Source organism: Poecile atricapillus, chromosome 1 (genome assembly GCF_030490865.1).
Source record: "Poecile atricapillus isolate bPoeAtr1 chromosome 1, bPoeAtr1.hap1, whole genome shotgun sequence".
Classification (NCBI taxonomy): Eukaryota; Metazoa; Chordata; class Aves; order Passeriformes; family Paridae; genus Poecile; species Poecile atricapillus.
The window spans coordinates 130596325-130614510 of NC_081249.1; the positions used below are offsets into that span (position 1 = coordinate 130596325).

General features: G+C 37.0%; 1 protein-coding gene across 2 annotated transcripts in view; it reads left to right on the forward strand.

Annotated features, from left to right (window-relative positions):
- The first annotated feature begins 621 nt into the window (after positions 1 to 621).
- The window catches only part of LUZP2 (leucine zipper protein 2), a 195547-nt gene continuing 177982 nt past the window's right edge, over positions 622 to 18186 (forward strand). For both annotated transcript variants that reach the window (XM_058843627.1, XM_058843636.1), the window contains exon 1: positions 622 to 905. In XM_058843627.1, the coding sequence (XP_058699610.1) occupies positions 844 to 905 (62 nt within the window). In that variant the 5' untranslated portion in view covers positions 622 to 843. The remainder of the gene's footprint in view (positions 906 to 18186) is intronic.

Genomic DNA, 18186 nt, shown 5'->3' on the forward strand with positions numbered 1-18186 from the left:
GCTATACTTTCATATTATTTGCCATCAGATGAACTTTTGTTAAGGTAGGCAATCATCTACACACTAAAAACATCTTTAACCAATGCTGATTTATGTAATTTTTTAATTAAGATCGAGAGAATACAAACACAGGAAACAGGAAAAGGTTATTTATTTATTTGAAGGTCTTGTTCATTGTTTCAGGTTGCTGAAGAGCTTTTAGAGATGACATTGTTCTAAATCCTTATTCTGAAGTTCCTACCTTCAACTTGATATGGGGTGAATGAACAACTGATTGAAATAGTAGCTTGTGTGTTCCTGTTTTGCAGAAATGACACCGGGCTATGCGCAATGACAGGCTGCTCTGGGGCTTGACATCTACTTGGAACAGCTTCTGCCTCTACATCATCTGTCTTGTTTAAAGTCATATCACATAAAGACACTAACTGCAAAATACTGGTGGTGTTTTTGACTGCAGCTTTCTCAACCCTTTTTTTTCTTCCAGGAAGGATTTCTCGGCCGTGTCCCGCTGTCCCCTTGGAATGAACCTTCGAGCATCACGTCGTAATCCGTCCTCGGCCGCCCCTAAGGGGCGCGTCCTGGCGCAGCCTGCGGGGCGTACTGGAGCAGGCGCCGGGCGGGCTTTTGGCTCGCGGCGGCGGCTCGCTCTGCCTTGTGATATCACTGCCGGAGCTCAAATCCCGCTTAGCGTTCCCTTCCTCACGCCGTCTGTCTACGCTGGCGGAGGTGGAATCTTTCCGCAGGAGGCGGGCAGCTCCCTTGAGGAGGCGAGGTTGGAGGAGACGGGGACAGGGTCGATGTGAAGACCAGTGTGAGGAGCGGAACGAAGGAAGGAGGCCCAGTATGAAATTAGTCGCTGCTTATTACGTGCTGCCTCTCTTTCCTGCTCTGGTCTTTGGCACTAGGTGAGTAACCACAGCTATTTTCCTTAGAGTGCTCCTGCTTTGTTTCCTTTTACAAATTCAGTGCTTTGAAGAGAAATAATACGGATTTCAGGTTTTACTGGGGTGTTAAGTTTACAGCAAAGATTGTCTCTGATTCTTATCTGTCTCGCGCCCGCTCCTGATCGTCACAAGACTGAATGTTCTTTTGGTGTTGTTTTTTGTTTGTTTGTTCGGTTGCTGTTGTTTGGTTAGTTGGTTGTTGGTTTTTTATGCTGGGAAAGAGATGGTACTGTACAGCTTCACCCACAGCTTGTGGGATGTAACAAGGCAGTGACAAATGGAAGCTTTATATATAGGGCAGTTAAATCAGATAGACTGTTCATTGTAATGAAAGGAAAACAGCTGAAACTGAGAATAGCTAATGTTTTCCCTTATAGAGTGCAAAAAAATTAAAAATACTTTAACAATCTCAGTTAAGATTCTATATTTAAATATAGACCCAGGGCTTTTTTTTTTTTTTACTGTAAGCTATTGTAGTGTATCTCAATGCCAGTAAATGTATAAAAAGTTGCTGCAATCGAAAATAATTCCTTTCTGTGAAAGTGTGTGAGAAAATATGAGCAAAATCTATTACAACTTAAAAATAAACCTGATCTGACCATGCAGTGTTCTGATAAGATAATGCATTCTGCTCACTTTCTCAGAGATAGTATATTGTCTGTGGTGTGAGTATAATATATTCAGCAAAGACAATGTTGATACACCTTATTTCATTGTCTTGATGTACACAGATGAGAAATTAATGTTGTGTGCAGAGCAGATCTATTATGATATTGCTCTCTGTTTAGACTGCTCAACTTCCAGTTCCTCCTAAATCAAGCCCAAATTTTGACTGTGGTATTTCTCTGCTGTATTAGGATAATAATACAGAAATAAGTGCGTAATAAATAGTAATGAGTCTATAAAGCATGTTCTTGGAGGATCATGTACATTTTTCAGGGAAATGTGACTTTTTCCTTTATGCTGTGTCTTCTCCCACAAAATGGGCGTCCAAGTGGCCTTTTGGAGAAGCAATGCATATTTTAAGGCTTAATTGTTCACTGAGATGTAAAAAGAAAAGAACAAAAATGTGTGCCTGCTACATAGTCAAAGGGACAGCAGGAGCTACACACACAGGCAAATAATAACTGAAAATCTCTGAAAGGGGAATATGTACAAATGCAGGGAGAAATCAGGAAATTGCTTCAATTATCCAGTAACTTCCTTATTTTAGAACAGGTTTTTATTGACACAAGGAGAGTACTTTTTTAGGTAACATTTCTGACTAGGGGTTTCCACAGTGCTGGTCCATGTGAGCCATGCTGATGTGCTTTGGAATTTAGCACTTGGAGGAATATATTGTGGTTCAATTCTGATTTAATAAAGGTCTAAGGAAACTTTCACTAGCAGTCATTGTTATCACTAATTTGGATTAATAATTTTATGCTCATTAAAGAATGATGCATCCTTGGAAGAAGACTTAAAATGTAGAGGAAGCACCAAACCAGCTTTTGCAGATGCAGGTTTGTATCTTGCATGGGCTTGTGCTGATTAAGTTCTGAAAAGAGATAACGAAAGTTTAAAAAGAATAATAATATTAGACATAATATATAGATATAATATATATAATATAATTATATTGTATTTATATATATATAATATAAATATAATATAAAATAATATATAGATATAATAATAGAAAGCTTAAAAACTGCCTGAACATTCATGGGAGTTAAGGTATTTATACAGAGCCATGAGTCCTTATCTTCTTGAGCAAGTGTTACCAGTATGAGAAACGAAGCATAGCAAAGTCTGGATAATTGTAAGAAAACACTAATAAATTCAAATCCCCCCTCAACTTTCAAAAAACTAGAGAAGTGTCAAAAAATTCTGGTGTGTTTTGTCTTCTTGTGCTGTCTTAGGAAGAAAAGACTCATTTTCTGCCAGCTAGCGTATATTTCCCAAAGTCTTGATTTTTCCAGCTATTTACATATTCTTTTTGTTAATTATGAATGGTCGTATTTGGTCAATTTGTGGTCATTTCCTTGCAGGAAATAAGTAGGTTTTCTTTGCATTTGCAAACTATGAAAGTGGAAGCCAGTTGAAAAACAAAGTAAACCTACTTTTGACAAATTAAAGCACTTTGAAAACGGAGCATGCATTTGCTGAGTCACATGTAATTGCAGGACTAAAAACTTTCCCTTTTAGTTGGAGATGGAACTCAAGCAAAATATCTTTCTACTGTCTCCTTATAAAAGTCTTCCAGGCCACTACACTTCTACCCATGACCCAAATATATGTTCTTGCTTTGACAGTGCCAAAACACATTCTATGCTACAGGGAAACAGGGATTTTTGCTGGGGTCCAGTCTCTGTAGTTTCACCATAGTGAAATCATACATAAAAAAATGATCAGTAGTTTTTATGGGTGTTTATATAACTTGCTTTGGTAGTAGGAGGGGAGACAAATTACCTGGTGTAAATGATAAACAAAATATTTTACTCATTTACATGCTTTATATTGTTGAATTCTCTATAGTTGGTACAGTTCTTCAGGTGATTCTCTGTTTTTGTTGATATGAATGACTACAGAAGTAGGAGCTGTGACTTTGTACCTCAGAATTTCTTGGTGAACCAAGAGCTGCAATAAAGACAGCAATTACACTATGCCCACCACATATGTGTCATCCTCATAATGTTTGAATGATTTTGCAGGCATGTGTTTGTTTCAGGCTAGTCTGTGACAATAAACATAGGGAAAAAACCTGGGATTTTACTGAAATGTGGAAAAAAAAAATATGTGCAAAAATCGAGCTGACAAGACTGAAAAACAGCAGCTGTGCTCTGGGTAGTATTAGATGGGTAAGGAAGTTTCTTCCTCATGAGGTAGTGTTCTATGTGCAAAGAAGGACTGTCTATCTTTGAAAGTGGAAAAACAAAATTAATTTTTATACTGCTTCATTTAGTTTTTTTTTTAAGTATTTTTCAGGATGGGGTTAAACTCAGCAAGGGTGCAAATCAAAAAACTGTTTTTGCTGAACCTTTGAGATGCTATGCTGAAAATAATCAGTTGATAACTAATCATTATTTTCAGTGCCGAAATGTTCAAAATAGCCACTGTATTTTTACTACTTATTAAAGGCTGGCATAGTACATCAGTCCTGCTGTACTTCTACCCCTCTGTTCTATGGAGAGTACAGAAGGTCCTGGTGTTTCCTCCTCTCAAAAGAAGTACTGTTGATTTTTTGTTGGTTTTGATTTGTTTTCTTCCCCCTTCTGTGAAGGGAGACAACATTTGCCAAGGGATCAGATATTTTTGAGAGGCTTAATACCTGTAATCTGCAATGGATTTTCTTTCAAGCGAGCTGAAAGAGTCTAATCTGATGACTTGAATTTCAGAGGGGGACAGCTGACTGAGTGCACTAACCTTTTGAAACTCTGAATGTAAACAAGAAGTATATTCTTTGAAATTTAGACTGTTCTTTAAGTGATGAATGGTATGGGGGATACCAAATAGTTGTGATTATTAGGAATCCATCCTGATCTCTTCTAGAAAGTTTAGCCTTGCAGCTGTCTTCATTTTACCCTCAGTTGAGGAGTAAGATTATTTAGCTTAATGCAAAGGGTAATGCTTGGGTAATTAATCTGTAACCATGGTGCCTCAATGAGAGTGAAGTGAGGAGGGGTCAGAACCCATTACAGTATTGCTGCTTTCCTTCTGTTTTCTTAAGGATATTTAATGTTGCAATTGGTACAGCCTATGCAATATAATTTGGTGAAAAATCAGTCTCAAATATCTCTTTTTGAGATCACTGCATACATATATGAATATATAAATATATATGCATTCATATATGAAAAAAACCCCACTGTTCTCAAGTACATAGATAGTGAATAGAGACTCATCTGCTTTTTTGTTTACTTGTAAAACCACTATCTGCTTTTCAGTATACAGATGTGCTTTATTTGGCTCAGGAAAGTTTGTGAAAGCAGACATTTAATTTAATTTAATTTAATGTTAGGGTTAGGTAATTTAATGTTAGGGGATGTTTCAAACATCCTAGTTCTTTCCCTAATTTTGACTCAGCTGAGCTCCTTTGGCACAAGGGCAGATCCATTCCTGGCACAGAAAGATTTAAAATGCTGTAAGAATTAAATAATAAGATCAGTTTTAAAGAAACAATAGTCAGTCCATTTGACTCAGAAAAATCTTGCATCTCTATCTGTTTTAATGTCATAGTGTGTAGTATTGTCAGTTTCATATGTACCTAAATTGACAAAATGTAAATAGTTTCTGAAAATAATTAAGAAGAAAAATCAGGACACGTATACCAGAACTAATGGATTAAGGAATATCTGTTTCCTTTGTATGAGATGACTACTGCATCACTGGCATATGAAAGGTAATCATATATGTTTAAGCCATTCCCATCAAATAGGTGATGTACAGACCTTGATACTGCAGTCAGGTTTAAATATTTTAGTGTTCACTCACATCACACATTTCTTTGCTGCTTAATCTTGCTGGTAAGATTACATGTTAAAATGGAACTTTTAAATGTAATGGAAAAATGTTCGCAATACTATTCAGTAATTACAGGAACATGAAAGTTTTTTATCACACTTGATTAAACCTGATGATACCTTGGAAGCAATATGGAATAATTAAATCTGCCTTAATTCTTTCTTTGTTCTAGGGAATTAAAGGATCCTTAAGGTAGCTTGCTCCATTCCTGTAGAAGAATATTTAGTATCTATAACAAAGTCTTTGTTCCTGTGAATATTTGCAAGGACTTATAGATAGGTCTAGAGTGAGGAAACCTAAGTTTCTCACTTTCTATTCAAGTTAGTTCTCATGCACAGTCCATTCTTTCAGATATTTGTGGGAGTTGGTCAGAGGGCTTCAGGGGTCTTTGGTGGTCTTGATCCCCACGTTTATAGTCCATGGCCGCTTCTCAGTCTTATTCTTGCCTTTGAGCTGCACTACATTGTGCTCATCTCCAAGAACTAGAATAAGGATGTTTGTCCTGGAAAAGTGCTGCCCTGCCTCTCCATGGCCCCCTTCTCCAGCAGCATCTTTTTCTTTCCAACAGTGTGTTGAGACATACACATTATACCATCTTTTAGTATTCTACACAAGGTCATGGGAGTTTGCCTTGTTCAGGTGACAGGTAGCCTTGAGTGGCTTGGCAGTATTACACTAAAGTAAAGTAACACTTGAATAACAGCCTGTAGCTTTAAATCAATTATGTTTGCTTTCAGTAATTACTAAATAAAAACACATTTGATCCCTTTGTAGTCATTGTAACATCCACTGAGTTCACTGAATCCGCATTGATGGTAGAAAAATATTCTAGCATGTTCCTAGCACATGCGAAAAGAGAATAAGAAATTAGCATTCAGTTTAGCAACACCTGAACTGAGACAGCACTCAGACTTTTTAGAAAAGATAATTCTTCTCTTACGTCTTATACAAGACAATTACAGATTTATTTTTTTTATTCAGCCTTTGAAATTTAGCCCTAATTTCTCTAAAATAGAAAATCACGGAGTTAAGGCTTCTTGTGTGAAAGTTGGATTTTTAATTTTGTTTTGTTTTTTTTTCTTTAATTTGCTTCATATTTAGATCCTTGAAGTACTTACACATACATTGGATGAATTCTAGTTTTTCTTTATTTCTTTATAGCCTTTATATTTTGTTAATGCACACCTGATTTACTACTCACTTTAAAGTCCATGGAACAACCATAACAGTGGAATGCATGATATACAGATCTGTCTTTTTTTTGGTCAACAGGTTTCTTGCTTGAAAACCAGCTAGCATATTTACTCGAGTTCTATGGGAAAAGTTCATGCATCTTGTTTATTTAATTCTGGGGAAATGAGGAGAAAAGGGACACTCTTAATATAAGATTTCATCACTTGTGTTATGAAAGTACTCTTTCAGGCTTTGCCCTCTTCCCATTTTAATTCTAGTGTATGCTATACTGAACATGTAATGTATGCTGAAGAATACTGTTCTTCAGCAATTTTATAGCTTTTTATTTGTGTAAAGAGCACAAGAATTAACTGTCCCAACATTGTGGCATCCCACTGCCAAACACACAAAAGCTCTCAGGTGTACAAAGCTTTCTAACTTCTCTTCCTTTTATATTTCTCTGAGAGTCATCTTCTTCTGGGAAATAAAGGCATTATTCTTACATGTTTGTGGAGTTTCTTTTTATTTTCTGAATGATATTTGTGAAGATTTTGTGTTTAATGGGTACCTTAATTTTGTCCTTAATTCAGTACCTTAATGGGTGTTTTAGTAGTTGCAAGACACTTAATGTTCCAGGTACACCTTTAACAACTCCAGTTTATTTATTAATTTACTATTTTAAGCCTTTGATTTAAAAGTTGTTTTCCTTTAGTTTTTCTTAATGTTTTCTGTTTAGAGTGGTTCATAGGATATTGCTATCCCTCTGCATAATATGAATAGGGGAAATACCAGCACTCATCAAATTAGTACTGAGCTTAATAATGTGCCTTCTAATATGCAAAAGTGAAGAATGCAGCCATGGCAAGGCTGTATTTCCATTTCACTTAGAATTCAACAGGCAAGTAAAAATAATGGTATGTATCTGTAAATAATTGGGCATAGCATGTCAATAGGAGGAGTTTCACATCATAGCTAAAGGATGTTTCTGCTGAAAATTGAATCTGGATATTTAATTATTAGATTGTGGCAGGATCTGTGCCACTGAGTAAAGAAGAAAACAATACTCCCCATGTAAGACCCACTATTTGAGGTTCCTTGTTGAGGCGCCAGCTTGAAGGAGGGGTCATCCCTGTTAGAAAGAAATAAACCAATATACTAAAAAAATCTACAGATGCAATTGACAAACTTCTTCACATAGTCTGTATAATTTTTCAGTAACAGTGTAAATTTTGACCTGTGAAATTGTATGGATGCTAACTCTGAAATAGAGAGCACGGTGCCTGTGGAAAATGCAGGCCACATAGCTTTCTCAGCCTTGCCTGGGAAAGTGGCCTGGGAATTCATAAGGAGGAATTAAAACAATCCTTAGAGATAGAGAACAGCCTTGCAGGTGCTGTTTGTCTGTTCCTTGTTTTCTTGCAAGAGAATGTCAAGGGGTGGTGAACCCCACTGACCAATGATGGTGATGTGTTAGTTTACTAACCAATAAGAGTTTCTTTTCTGTACTTTTCACGTATCGGTCTATAAAAAAGACCTGAGGTAATAAACCAGGGAGAAATTCTCCTGATCAACTCCCAAGAGAGTCTGTGTCGGTCTTCTTGCCGTTCCTAATAGAGCGACAAAATTGCTACAGAGGTGTCAAGTATGGGGGTGGGGGGAAATAGTGAAGCAATACAACTTGTACTTGTGCTATGCATTTAACCTGTATAGCATTCATGAAGTAATGAGGAAAGGGTAAGGCTTTTAAATAAGTTCACCATGAAAAAGTCTGGCTTTTAAACTCAGGAATCTAAAAATTTTTAAGCCACCCACTCTTCTGGTTAGTTTTAATACGAGCAGTCAGAAAGGATATATTTCCAAATTCAACTGCTATTAAAATTGCATATGCAACAGTGTGCATTAAATGGTTTCTACAGCAAGTAAATGGAAAAAAGCAGCACCATGACTTGTGAATTTTCAGTCTGCTATCATACAGAAGACTAGCTCAGACCTATTTTTTAAGGGTTTTGGCATTAATTAGGAGCTTTTTGGTTTTGGACTTGGTGTATGTTTAGCAATCTTTGATGTCAGCAAATTAACTTTGGCTTTAATATGTGCAGTGTATGTAATTTATTGTTTGTTTTTTTAATGAGTGTAATAATTCCTTTTCTTATTAATTAAAATCATGACATAGGTGTCCTTCCAATGGAAATGAAGGAAAGACAAAATATGTGTAATTATTTCCCTCTTTTGTATATTCTAATGTCATATCATAGCTATTTCTCATCTCTTTCTTTCCAAGTGAAAATCAGGTCTGTGTTTAAATTTGGCTTGAAAAAAAAAAACATTAAGGGAAAATGTATTTGTATATTCTTGAATAACAACATTAAATCAATGAGTTCAGTAGAACTACATAGTTGCTATTTAAAGGACTATATGAACCAGACTTCCTTGCTGTTTTCTATTTCAGTTCAGACTTACATGATATTGTATAATACCAAACTTGGTATAGGCAGACCTACTTGGTCAGAAAGATAACCAGCTGATAACTGGGCAGGGGTTTGACTATAAAATTGAAATCAAATTGAGATAAGACTTCTGGTTAAAATTTAATGGCAAAGAAAAATATTTGATTGTTGTTTCAACTTTTTTTTTTAATAGAATATACAGCATACCAGAATAATATGTTATTTTTACTTGGCATCTTAAAAAGGTGTGCCTAAATTCATTGCAATGACCTATATTATTGACTAAAAAGAAATAGAATCGTTTTCTCCTCTTCAGAAATTGCATTTCCAATTTAGAAAAAAAAATCTTTTTAGTAAAAAAAAGTAAATTTAGTAAAAAAAAAATCTTTTTTTTTTTTTTTAAATGAATAGTCATGTTTTGAAAACAGTGTGGGTGGCTTTTCTACACTAATCAAAATACTGAAATATATCTAGCATGAGTAGGCTAAGATAGATGCCTAGTGAATTAGGAATTACAAAACAATTAAAGCCAACATAGATTGTTTATATAGCTTTAAAATGCTCATTGTTCTTCTTCTAAATAATCTGTTGGAAACAAGTATATTGGATGATTGTTCTAAAAGGATTGTACTGTATTGATTATCAGGAACACTGTCAAAACAAACAGTAAACCTGATTTTACTGGTTTTCATGCCTCTATGAAACTTCTATTCTTGTACATTTAGCAAACAGGACTGTTACTGAAGAAGGTAGAAGAGATAGAAGTTTGGAGTGTACAGGACTGTGGAGGCTGTGGAGAGCATTGCAGGTAGTTATTGTGAAAGTGTACATTGCTGGAGATCCCGAGAGATCTGAGGTTGGAGACTCCCCTTATTCATTATTACAGGAAATGCTTGAGTGTATTTTATAATACACCCCTTCTCTTTTAATAAATTTATTTCAAATATTTTTAACAGACTAAAAACTTTCATTTGAATTTTTGTAAATTAATCACTAGTTGAGCAGAATCTTAGCCAACTCTATTGAAGGGCACACAAGTGCAGGCAGGAGCAGCATTATGTGTAGACAAACACATAAAAACCATAGATAAAGGCAACCAGCAAATCAGATGGTTTTGAAAAGACAATTCATAGTATCATTAAACAAAATTATTAAACATAAAACATCAATTAGATGTTTTATTTTTTTTCTTTGGCTTAGCTTTGAACAGCCAATTTGGAATTTAACAGAGAGTAAGAGGATTGCTTTTGTAGAAACTGTGGAATGAATTAACATCCTTCTGTTCTTTTTATGTCTTGTAAACCATTAATTCAGAATCATAAAGTGTGTAACAAGGTATTTGTACAGTCTTTAGGTGACTTGCAAATTTGATATGCTATAGTTGAGATCAATTTAATTAGAACTTTTTTCAAAAGATATTTTAATGTAGACTTTGAATTTTGATTCTTCACATTACTGAAGAGAAATGATATGTGATGTGCAGTAGGGATATTATGTAGTTGCCATCAGAGAAATACGTTGGGATGACTTACATGACTGGAGTGCTGCAATGGACGGCTACAAGCTCTTCAAACAAGCAAGGAGAGGCAGTGGGGTGGCTCTGTACATTAGGGAGTGATTTGAATATATAGATTATAAGATTGAGCCTCTGTAAGAATCGAGGAATGCTAGCAAGGGAAATATCATGATTGTGAGTCTCTTTTAGACCATCCAACCAGGATGAAGAGGGAGATGAACTATTCTGTAAGCAGCTGGCTAATGTTTTATGATTCCTTGCAATTTTTCTTGCGGGAGACTTAACTTGCCATATGTCTGCTGGAAGCGCAACACAGCAGAGAGAAGGCAGTCTAGGAGGTTCCTGGAGTGTGTGGAAGAGAACTTCCAGACATAAATGGTAAGTGAGCCTACTGGGGTGGTGTCTCTATGGACCTGCTGTTTGCAAAAAGAGGACTGGTGGGAGATGTCGTTGTTGGAGGCTGTCAGGCACAGTGACCCTGAAATGGTGGTTTTTGATTTGTGGTGAGGTAAGAAAGGATGTCAACAAAATATCTATCCTGGACTTCCTGCAGGTGGACTTTGGCCTATTTAGGACATTGATTTGGAGAATCCATTGAGAAGCAGTCCATAATAACAAAGAGGTCCAGAAAAGTTAGAAAGAAATAAGTTAAGAAAGAAATCTTAAAGGTGCAGGAGCAAGCCATCCCCATTTTGTTGCAAGATGAACCAGCAGGGAAGAAGACTGGCCTGGCTGAACAGGGAGCTTTTGCAGCAACTCAGGAAGAAATAAAAAGAGGATCAAGACTCAGGAAGAGTACAAGGATGTTGTTATGTCACGTAGAAAGAAAATTAGGAAGTCCAAAGCTCAACTAGAACTCAATCTGACCACTGCTGTAAGAGATAATAAGAAAAGCTCTTATAAATACATTAACATCAAAAGAAGAGCCATGGAAAATCTCTATTTTCTGTTAGATGTGGAGGGGGAACACTGTGACCAAGGATGAGGTACTTCATACCTTCTTTGCCTCAATCTTTAAAAGAAAGACCAGTGTCTCGTTAAGGACTTTTGGATTTGGGTTCTTTTTCCCTTTGAACTGCAGACTGATGAGAGGGAGGCTGTTTTCTCTTGTTCGGTCTCAGTAGTTTATTCTTTTCTTATCAGCATTACAGGGTACAAGGAGTTATGTGCACTATGATAGAAAGGGGTAAAATGGCTAACAAAGATCCTCTTCAAGGTCTTTTATATGTCCATTTACCCAATTAACAGATGCCAACTAAATTATTTTTCTTAGTGACCCAATGACCCAACACCTGTGTGCTGCACTACGGTATTTTCTATCCAATCACTTACTACTACCCAAAAACCCCTAGGAGAAGAACATGAAGAAGAAAGAAGGACAAGAGACAACACCCTAAATCCTCCATCTTGTCTCCTGTTCTCTAAACTACTTTTTCACCCAGTGATTTAAGAAACTTTCTAATCTACACACTTATATTTTTCCTATCTAACTTTAACATTTGTTCTCATGTATCACCATGAAAACATGCTCATGAATTTCATATTATATGAAATGCAGTGTTTCTTTGAATTCTAGAACTAAGTATTAGAAACAAGGGCACACACTCTGTATCTCAGACTCCAACAGACCAGTATGTACAAGGCAGTCAACCCCATGAGCTGGTAGACAGGGCCAGGGAGCAGAATAGACCCCCTGTAATTCATCAAGTTGGGTGGGTCTGCTGATCTGCTAGAGAGCAAAGGATCTAGACAGATAGACAGATAGATAGATAGACAGACAGAGAGACAGAGGCAGGTGTGTGAGGTTCAACAAGGCCAGGGTTGAGGTCCTATGCTTCAAGCAAAACAACTCCTCACAGCGCTACATGCTGGGGGAAGAACAGTTAGAAAGCAACCCAGTGGGAAAAAACCTGGGGGTGCTGATCTATAGCCAAATGAACATGAGCTAGTGTGTGCCCAGTTGGCCAAGAAGGTCAGTGGCGTCCAGACTTGTATTAAGAACAGTGTGACCAAAGGGACCAAGGCCTTGGACAAGTGATTGTCCCTCTGCACTTGGCACTGCTGACATGACACCTCAAGTCCTTTGTCTGTTTCTGGGCCCCTCACTGTGAGACAGACATTGAGGTGATGGAGCAAGTCCAGACAAGGGCAATTAAGCTGGCAAAGGGTCTAGAGGGTAAGTCCCTTGAGAGACAGCTGAGGGATCTGGAGTTGTTTAACATGGAGAAAAGGAGGCTCAGGGGTGACTGTATTTCTCTCTGGAACTGTCTGAAAGGAGATTATAACAAGGTGAGGGTCAGACCCTTCTCACAGGCAATTAGCAACAAGATGAGGATATAGCCTCAAGCTGTGCCGGGGAGGATTCAAGCTGGACAACAGGAGGAATTTCTTCACAGAGGGGGTTGTTAAGCATGGCAATGGACTTCCCAGGGAGGTGATGGATTTCCATTCCTATAGGTGTTGATGAAATGACTAGATGTGGCAGTGCATTGGTCTAGTTGACAAGGTGGTGTTCTGATAAAGGTTGAACTCTATCTCAGATGTCCTTTCCAACCTAATTCTGTGATTCTGTGCAGGTGTGGTTTCTCTAGAATACTAGAAATAAATACAACAAATAAAAGGTATAAAAAAGCCAGGTGCAAAATACATTCCTTATGCTTAAGACACCTTTACATTAAGGATCTAAATCAGTAGTTACAATGTTATCTGAGAATCAGAAATTAGTAAGACTTAATAGTGTGCCTTCCATTTAAATCTAGTTAAGATTTTAAGACCAAGATTTTATTAAGTTCTGTCTAGAAAAGGAGATCTATGAAGATCTGTTCTCACAGGAATATGCATTGAAATTTGTGATATAGCTTTACCATAAACATTTGCTGGTTTCAAGAGCTGTAGCATCTTCTGTCAGCCCTGTTCTGCACTGCTTCTCATGTTACTAGTATTATGTACTGTGAGTACTGGTAGATTACATAAATGTTACATGAAGATTGCAAATTAATGTGACTAAACATCATAGCATATAATACTGACTTTCTAGTAACACTGTTAACCAGAGCCAGGGTGAGCAAATCTTCAGAACGTTAATTTGTACTTATAATTGTGCCATTTAATACAGAATATAATGTATTTTGACCTTTGTGCACAAAGATAAATCAATCCTCAGGTTTAAAGTGATTGCCACACTATATTTATTATTGACTTAGTAGTTGTATTACCTTCAGCATCAAACAGAAGCAACTTGCTAGACTTAATCTCAGACAATTTCAGTTTAACAAATTCTGATTTTTATGCAATTATTAAGATTGTAGACTTTGAAGGATACCATGAATATAGGCCTGACTTTGAAATTTAATTTAGAGACCCATATTTATGAAAACAAACTAGTTAGGAAGAGAATGTCTTTCCCCTCCTGCATACAGGAGGGTCCATTTCTGAATGGACTCCTATCTTTCAAACCTGTGTGTCAGAGGCAGCAGAAATAGTTTTTATAATTTCTGGGAACATATTTTGCTAAATCCATACATATATGTAGAGGAGAAAGGATTGAGTATATGCAAATTCTTGTACAGAATTCATGGAGTGTACTTAAAAATTGAAGAAAGAAAATACAAAGACTACATAAGATTTGAATTTCCCTTTGTTATGTTGGTTGTTTAGCTATTTTGGTCCTTTTCTTAAGTGAAAATGTTGCTTTTTGTGTTTCAGTGGCTTGGCTGTTGCTTGTAATAATTACTTCTGAGGGAGAGTTATTCAGTTTTGGAATAAAAAAATCTGTCTTTAATTTTGGCAGTTAAAGAGACCATATTGAAACTCTTCTGCTGAGAATTAAAAAGAAAAATTGTTTGTATGATCTGAACAACAGATAACTGTACTAATTAGCGTCCCCTGTAGGGTTTTGTTAATGATCTTATATTTGATGGGTGTAGAAAGGTTGAGCTGAAAGTGAGGAAATTTTGTGTAGAAGTTCAGTATACGTTATAAAACATTTTTATTATTCATATATTAACAAGAATATTAACTTTCAATAGCTTGTTATTTTTGGTTTTTCGTAAGTTGATTATGCAGATGATGGTTGCTGTGGTGTGGAAATGTATCAGTGCTGCTTTCTTTCATTGCAAAAACAGGTCAGCTCCAATTCTTTCCATTTCAAGGTAGTAGAACAGATTGACTCTTGCAAATAACTTCCATCACATTCTCTATTTCTATGTGTTCTATACAATCAACCAGTTTTAGAGGACAGAGGTCAAGAAAAAGGGCTTGATTATTAAATGAACTGTTTTCACATATATGCTATTAAGGTAATTGAGATTAAATGGGAATTATGACTCGGCATGAGAGAGGCATTATGTAGATAAACAGATTTTTTTCAAGATTTACTCCTTTCAACTTAGTGCTTAGTCATTTGGTTGAATGTCTTCCAGTTTTTCAGAGAAGTTTTTCCTAGTTACTACTAAGATATTTTTTCCTAAACCAAAGAATGAAATTTGTGGTGGGTTATGAACTTCCTTGGAATGAAAATACATCTTTTTCAGAATTAAAAAAAAACCAAAACAACAAAAAAAGCAAACAAAAAACACCCAACAAAAACAAACAAAAAACCCTAACAGTCGCCAAAAAAGCCAAACAAAAGCGCACAAAACTTGATAGAAGCTCTTTCTCTGGTGGTTAAGGTTTTGATTGGTTTTTGGTTTGTTGGGGGGGTGGGGATATAGGTTGTTTTTGTTGCTGTGCTTTGGGGTTTCTTCGTTGTTGAGGTTTTAATCTTTGGGGGAAGTTGTGATGTTCCTGACTTTGGGGGGTTTCTTTGGAGAGAACTTTTGTTGCTGTGTAGAGGGAGGGTTTGCTGTCTGGAGCATTTTTATTGGTAGAGGAATTCTTATTTAATGAATGGCTAACAAATATAATGATCCCTAAAAGCTGATTTTTTTTCCCCTTCCTTCACTACATAGGTATTAATATAAGTGGTTTATGGAAGTAATGTAGTTCTATGAAAGTATGTTTGTGAGTTAGTTTAAGGCAGAAAATACTGAGGGCTCTCACTGAAAGCATAAACAACTTTACTCCTTGAATTACTGAAATTATGCCAGAAAAAATGATTCATGTCCTTGGGTTGTTCTGGTACTTAAGAAAGACTGGAAGTGTTCATCAGTACCTCTGCTAGGATTCTCTGGTGGCATCTGCTATTTCTTTAGTTTCTATGTATCATTTAATCTTGTTTGTCCTCACATTAGGTTTCACCTTACAGTAAAAATACTCTATAAATGTTAAATGTGCTTAAGCTTTCAAATAAATTAATGTATAAGAAACAATAGAAAACAAGCTAGCTAGTTTTGCTTTTACCTGTTTCATTCTGTATTGTTTTATTTGTAATAATAATAATAGTACATTTATCTCTATTATTTTGTATCTCATCTCAGAAAACCTCCCCGTATGGAGTTATAGAAGGACTGAAGAAATTTCTATCTCCTGGGAGAATAGTAAAGTACAGGAAAAACATCAAATAGTACAGAAAACAAGAATTCAAATAATGTGGGATGTATTCCCAATTCTGCATTTTTTTTTCTATGAGATTATGTTATTTTTTTATTTATTTCTTCTTGCTTTTCTACTGATCTTTAGAGTACATTTATGAAAAATGCTTGAGGATTCTAGTTAATGAACTAGACAAAATGTTTCACATAGGAGAGGACATCTCTGTTGTAATGGTAAAATGTGAGCTAGCAGACCAGTTGAAAATTGAATTATAAAAGTATCTAGAAGATAGCAAGTTAATTGCAGGACTAGAAACAAGCTGCTTTTTGGTTTGGGGTTAATCTGAAATCTCTGTATTCTATTGCAAAAAAAAGTAGTTTTAGATCCATAATCCACTCCCCATACTTTTATAATACATTTGGATTGAAATAAAATTGAGAACTTAATGCACCTGAGCAGAATGGTCAGTTGCTCTCTTCAAACAGAATGAAGTAAGAGAACACTGTCACCCACCTTGCATAAAGCTCAGCAAGCAGTTTGAGGCATTTAATATTTTTCATACTAGTGTATTTGTAAGACCTTCATAAAAATAGTATTTTGAGTTGTTGGAATTATTGCTATATATTGTTATATTGAGTCTATATTGGCTTAGATTCACCAATTTGGGTTTCCTGACCAACACACCAAATAATGTGGTGGGTTTAGCGCAGGCTAAAATTACCAATGCACTTACTGATATCTTGCTGTGAGATATGGATTAGGAGAAGGGCAAAACAGGCTTAAAACTTAAAAGATATAAAGAAACTTTATTAATAGGACTGCTAGAACAAGAAGCATTAGAATAAAACCTCCAGAACACCTTTCCTCCCACTGGCTAACCTCTTTCCTTTCCCAACTGACAATGTAGAGACAAAACCTGGGATGTTAAATCAGTTGCCAGCTATACAATAGTCTTTCATTAATTCTTGTAGGGAAAGAGGTTTTCTCTTGTCATGCCATGTAGACTTCTCCACAAGAAACAGTTCTCTCGTGACTTTTCATTTCCACAAATAGCAGCTGCACAGGAAAAGTTCTGCATCGTAAAATTCCTCCCATTTTTACGGCCCTCCTAGAGGTGTGTCCATGGGCCAGGAACTCATGGGGTATTATTTTAAGGATGAGTTGTTAAAAGGCAAAGGTTCTCTTCATCTGTCTCTGTGATCATCTTTGGGAACAGAAGTTTCTTTCTTCTCTCCATGGGGCAAAGGGTCTGCATCACTTTCATCTCTCTCTCTCTCTCTCTCTCTCTCTCTCTCTCTCTCTCTGTCTCTCTGTTCAGGCTTCTCATGGGATCACAACTACTCCAATGTCTTCTTGGCTTTGTCGATGGATGCCTCTGCTCACATTTACAGAATACTTCATCTCCCCATAGTCTTTCATGAATTAAAGGGGATATTTCAGTATATCATTGTCCATCTCCATGGTACTACCAAAAGAGCTTTCAGCCCCATTAGGGCATCTCCTCATTCTCCTTCCATCTGAGGCTTGACTCTTTTACTGACCTTGGTTACTTCATTTTGTCTTTCTATGTGTCATCACTCTTTTTCTCTCCCTGGAGAGAGAAAAAAGGTCTGCAGGTCTCACCTGCACAGTGAAAGGGTTAATATCTTGCCCAGTGGCCACAGCAGTCATGGTGGTAGATTTCAGGCCGCTCTGGGCCCCTCCCTCTGCCCAGCAGCTTCTGGGGGGGGGGGGGGGGAGGGGAGGAGGGCAGTCGGGCCTGGCTTGGCCTGGAACTGTTGGTACGGGCCAGGGGGTTTAGTGTCATCAAGATGTCAGCAGCCGTGGCAGGGCCTGGCCCAGCCTGGGGCCAGTTCCCCACAGCCTCCATCCCCTGCTGCCCAGGAGCCTCTGGGGTCTGGCCTGGCCCCCTCCCAGGCCACACAGGCTGTGGGGGAGCAGGGTCGGCCCCACCAGAGCTCAGTTACCATCTGAGGCCAGAAGTCAAGAGAGAGATTTCCCAGGCTTGCCATTTTTAAAATGTGGATCTCACAGAGGTAGATCTAATTTCTAAATTGTTCAAAATGTTATCAGTTCTCAGAACTAGCCAGCTATTGGCCTTCTCCAGGCACAGAGGAAGCTCCCAGCAGCT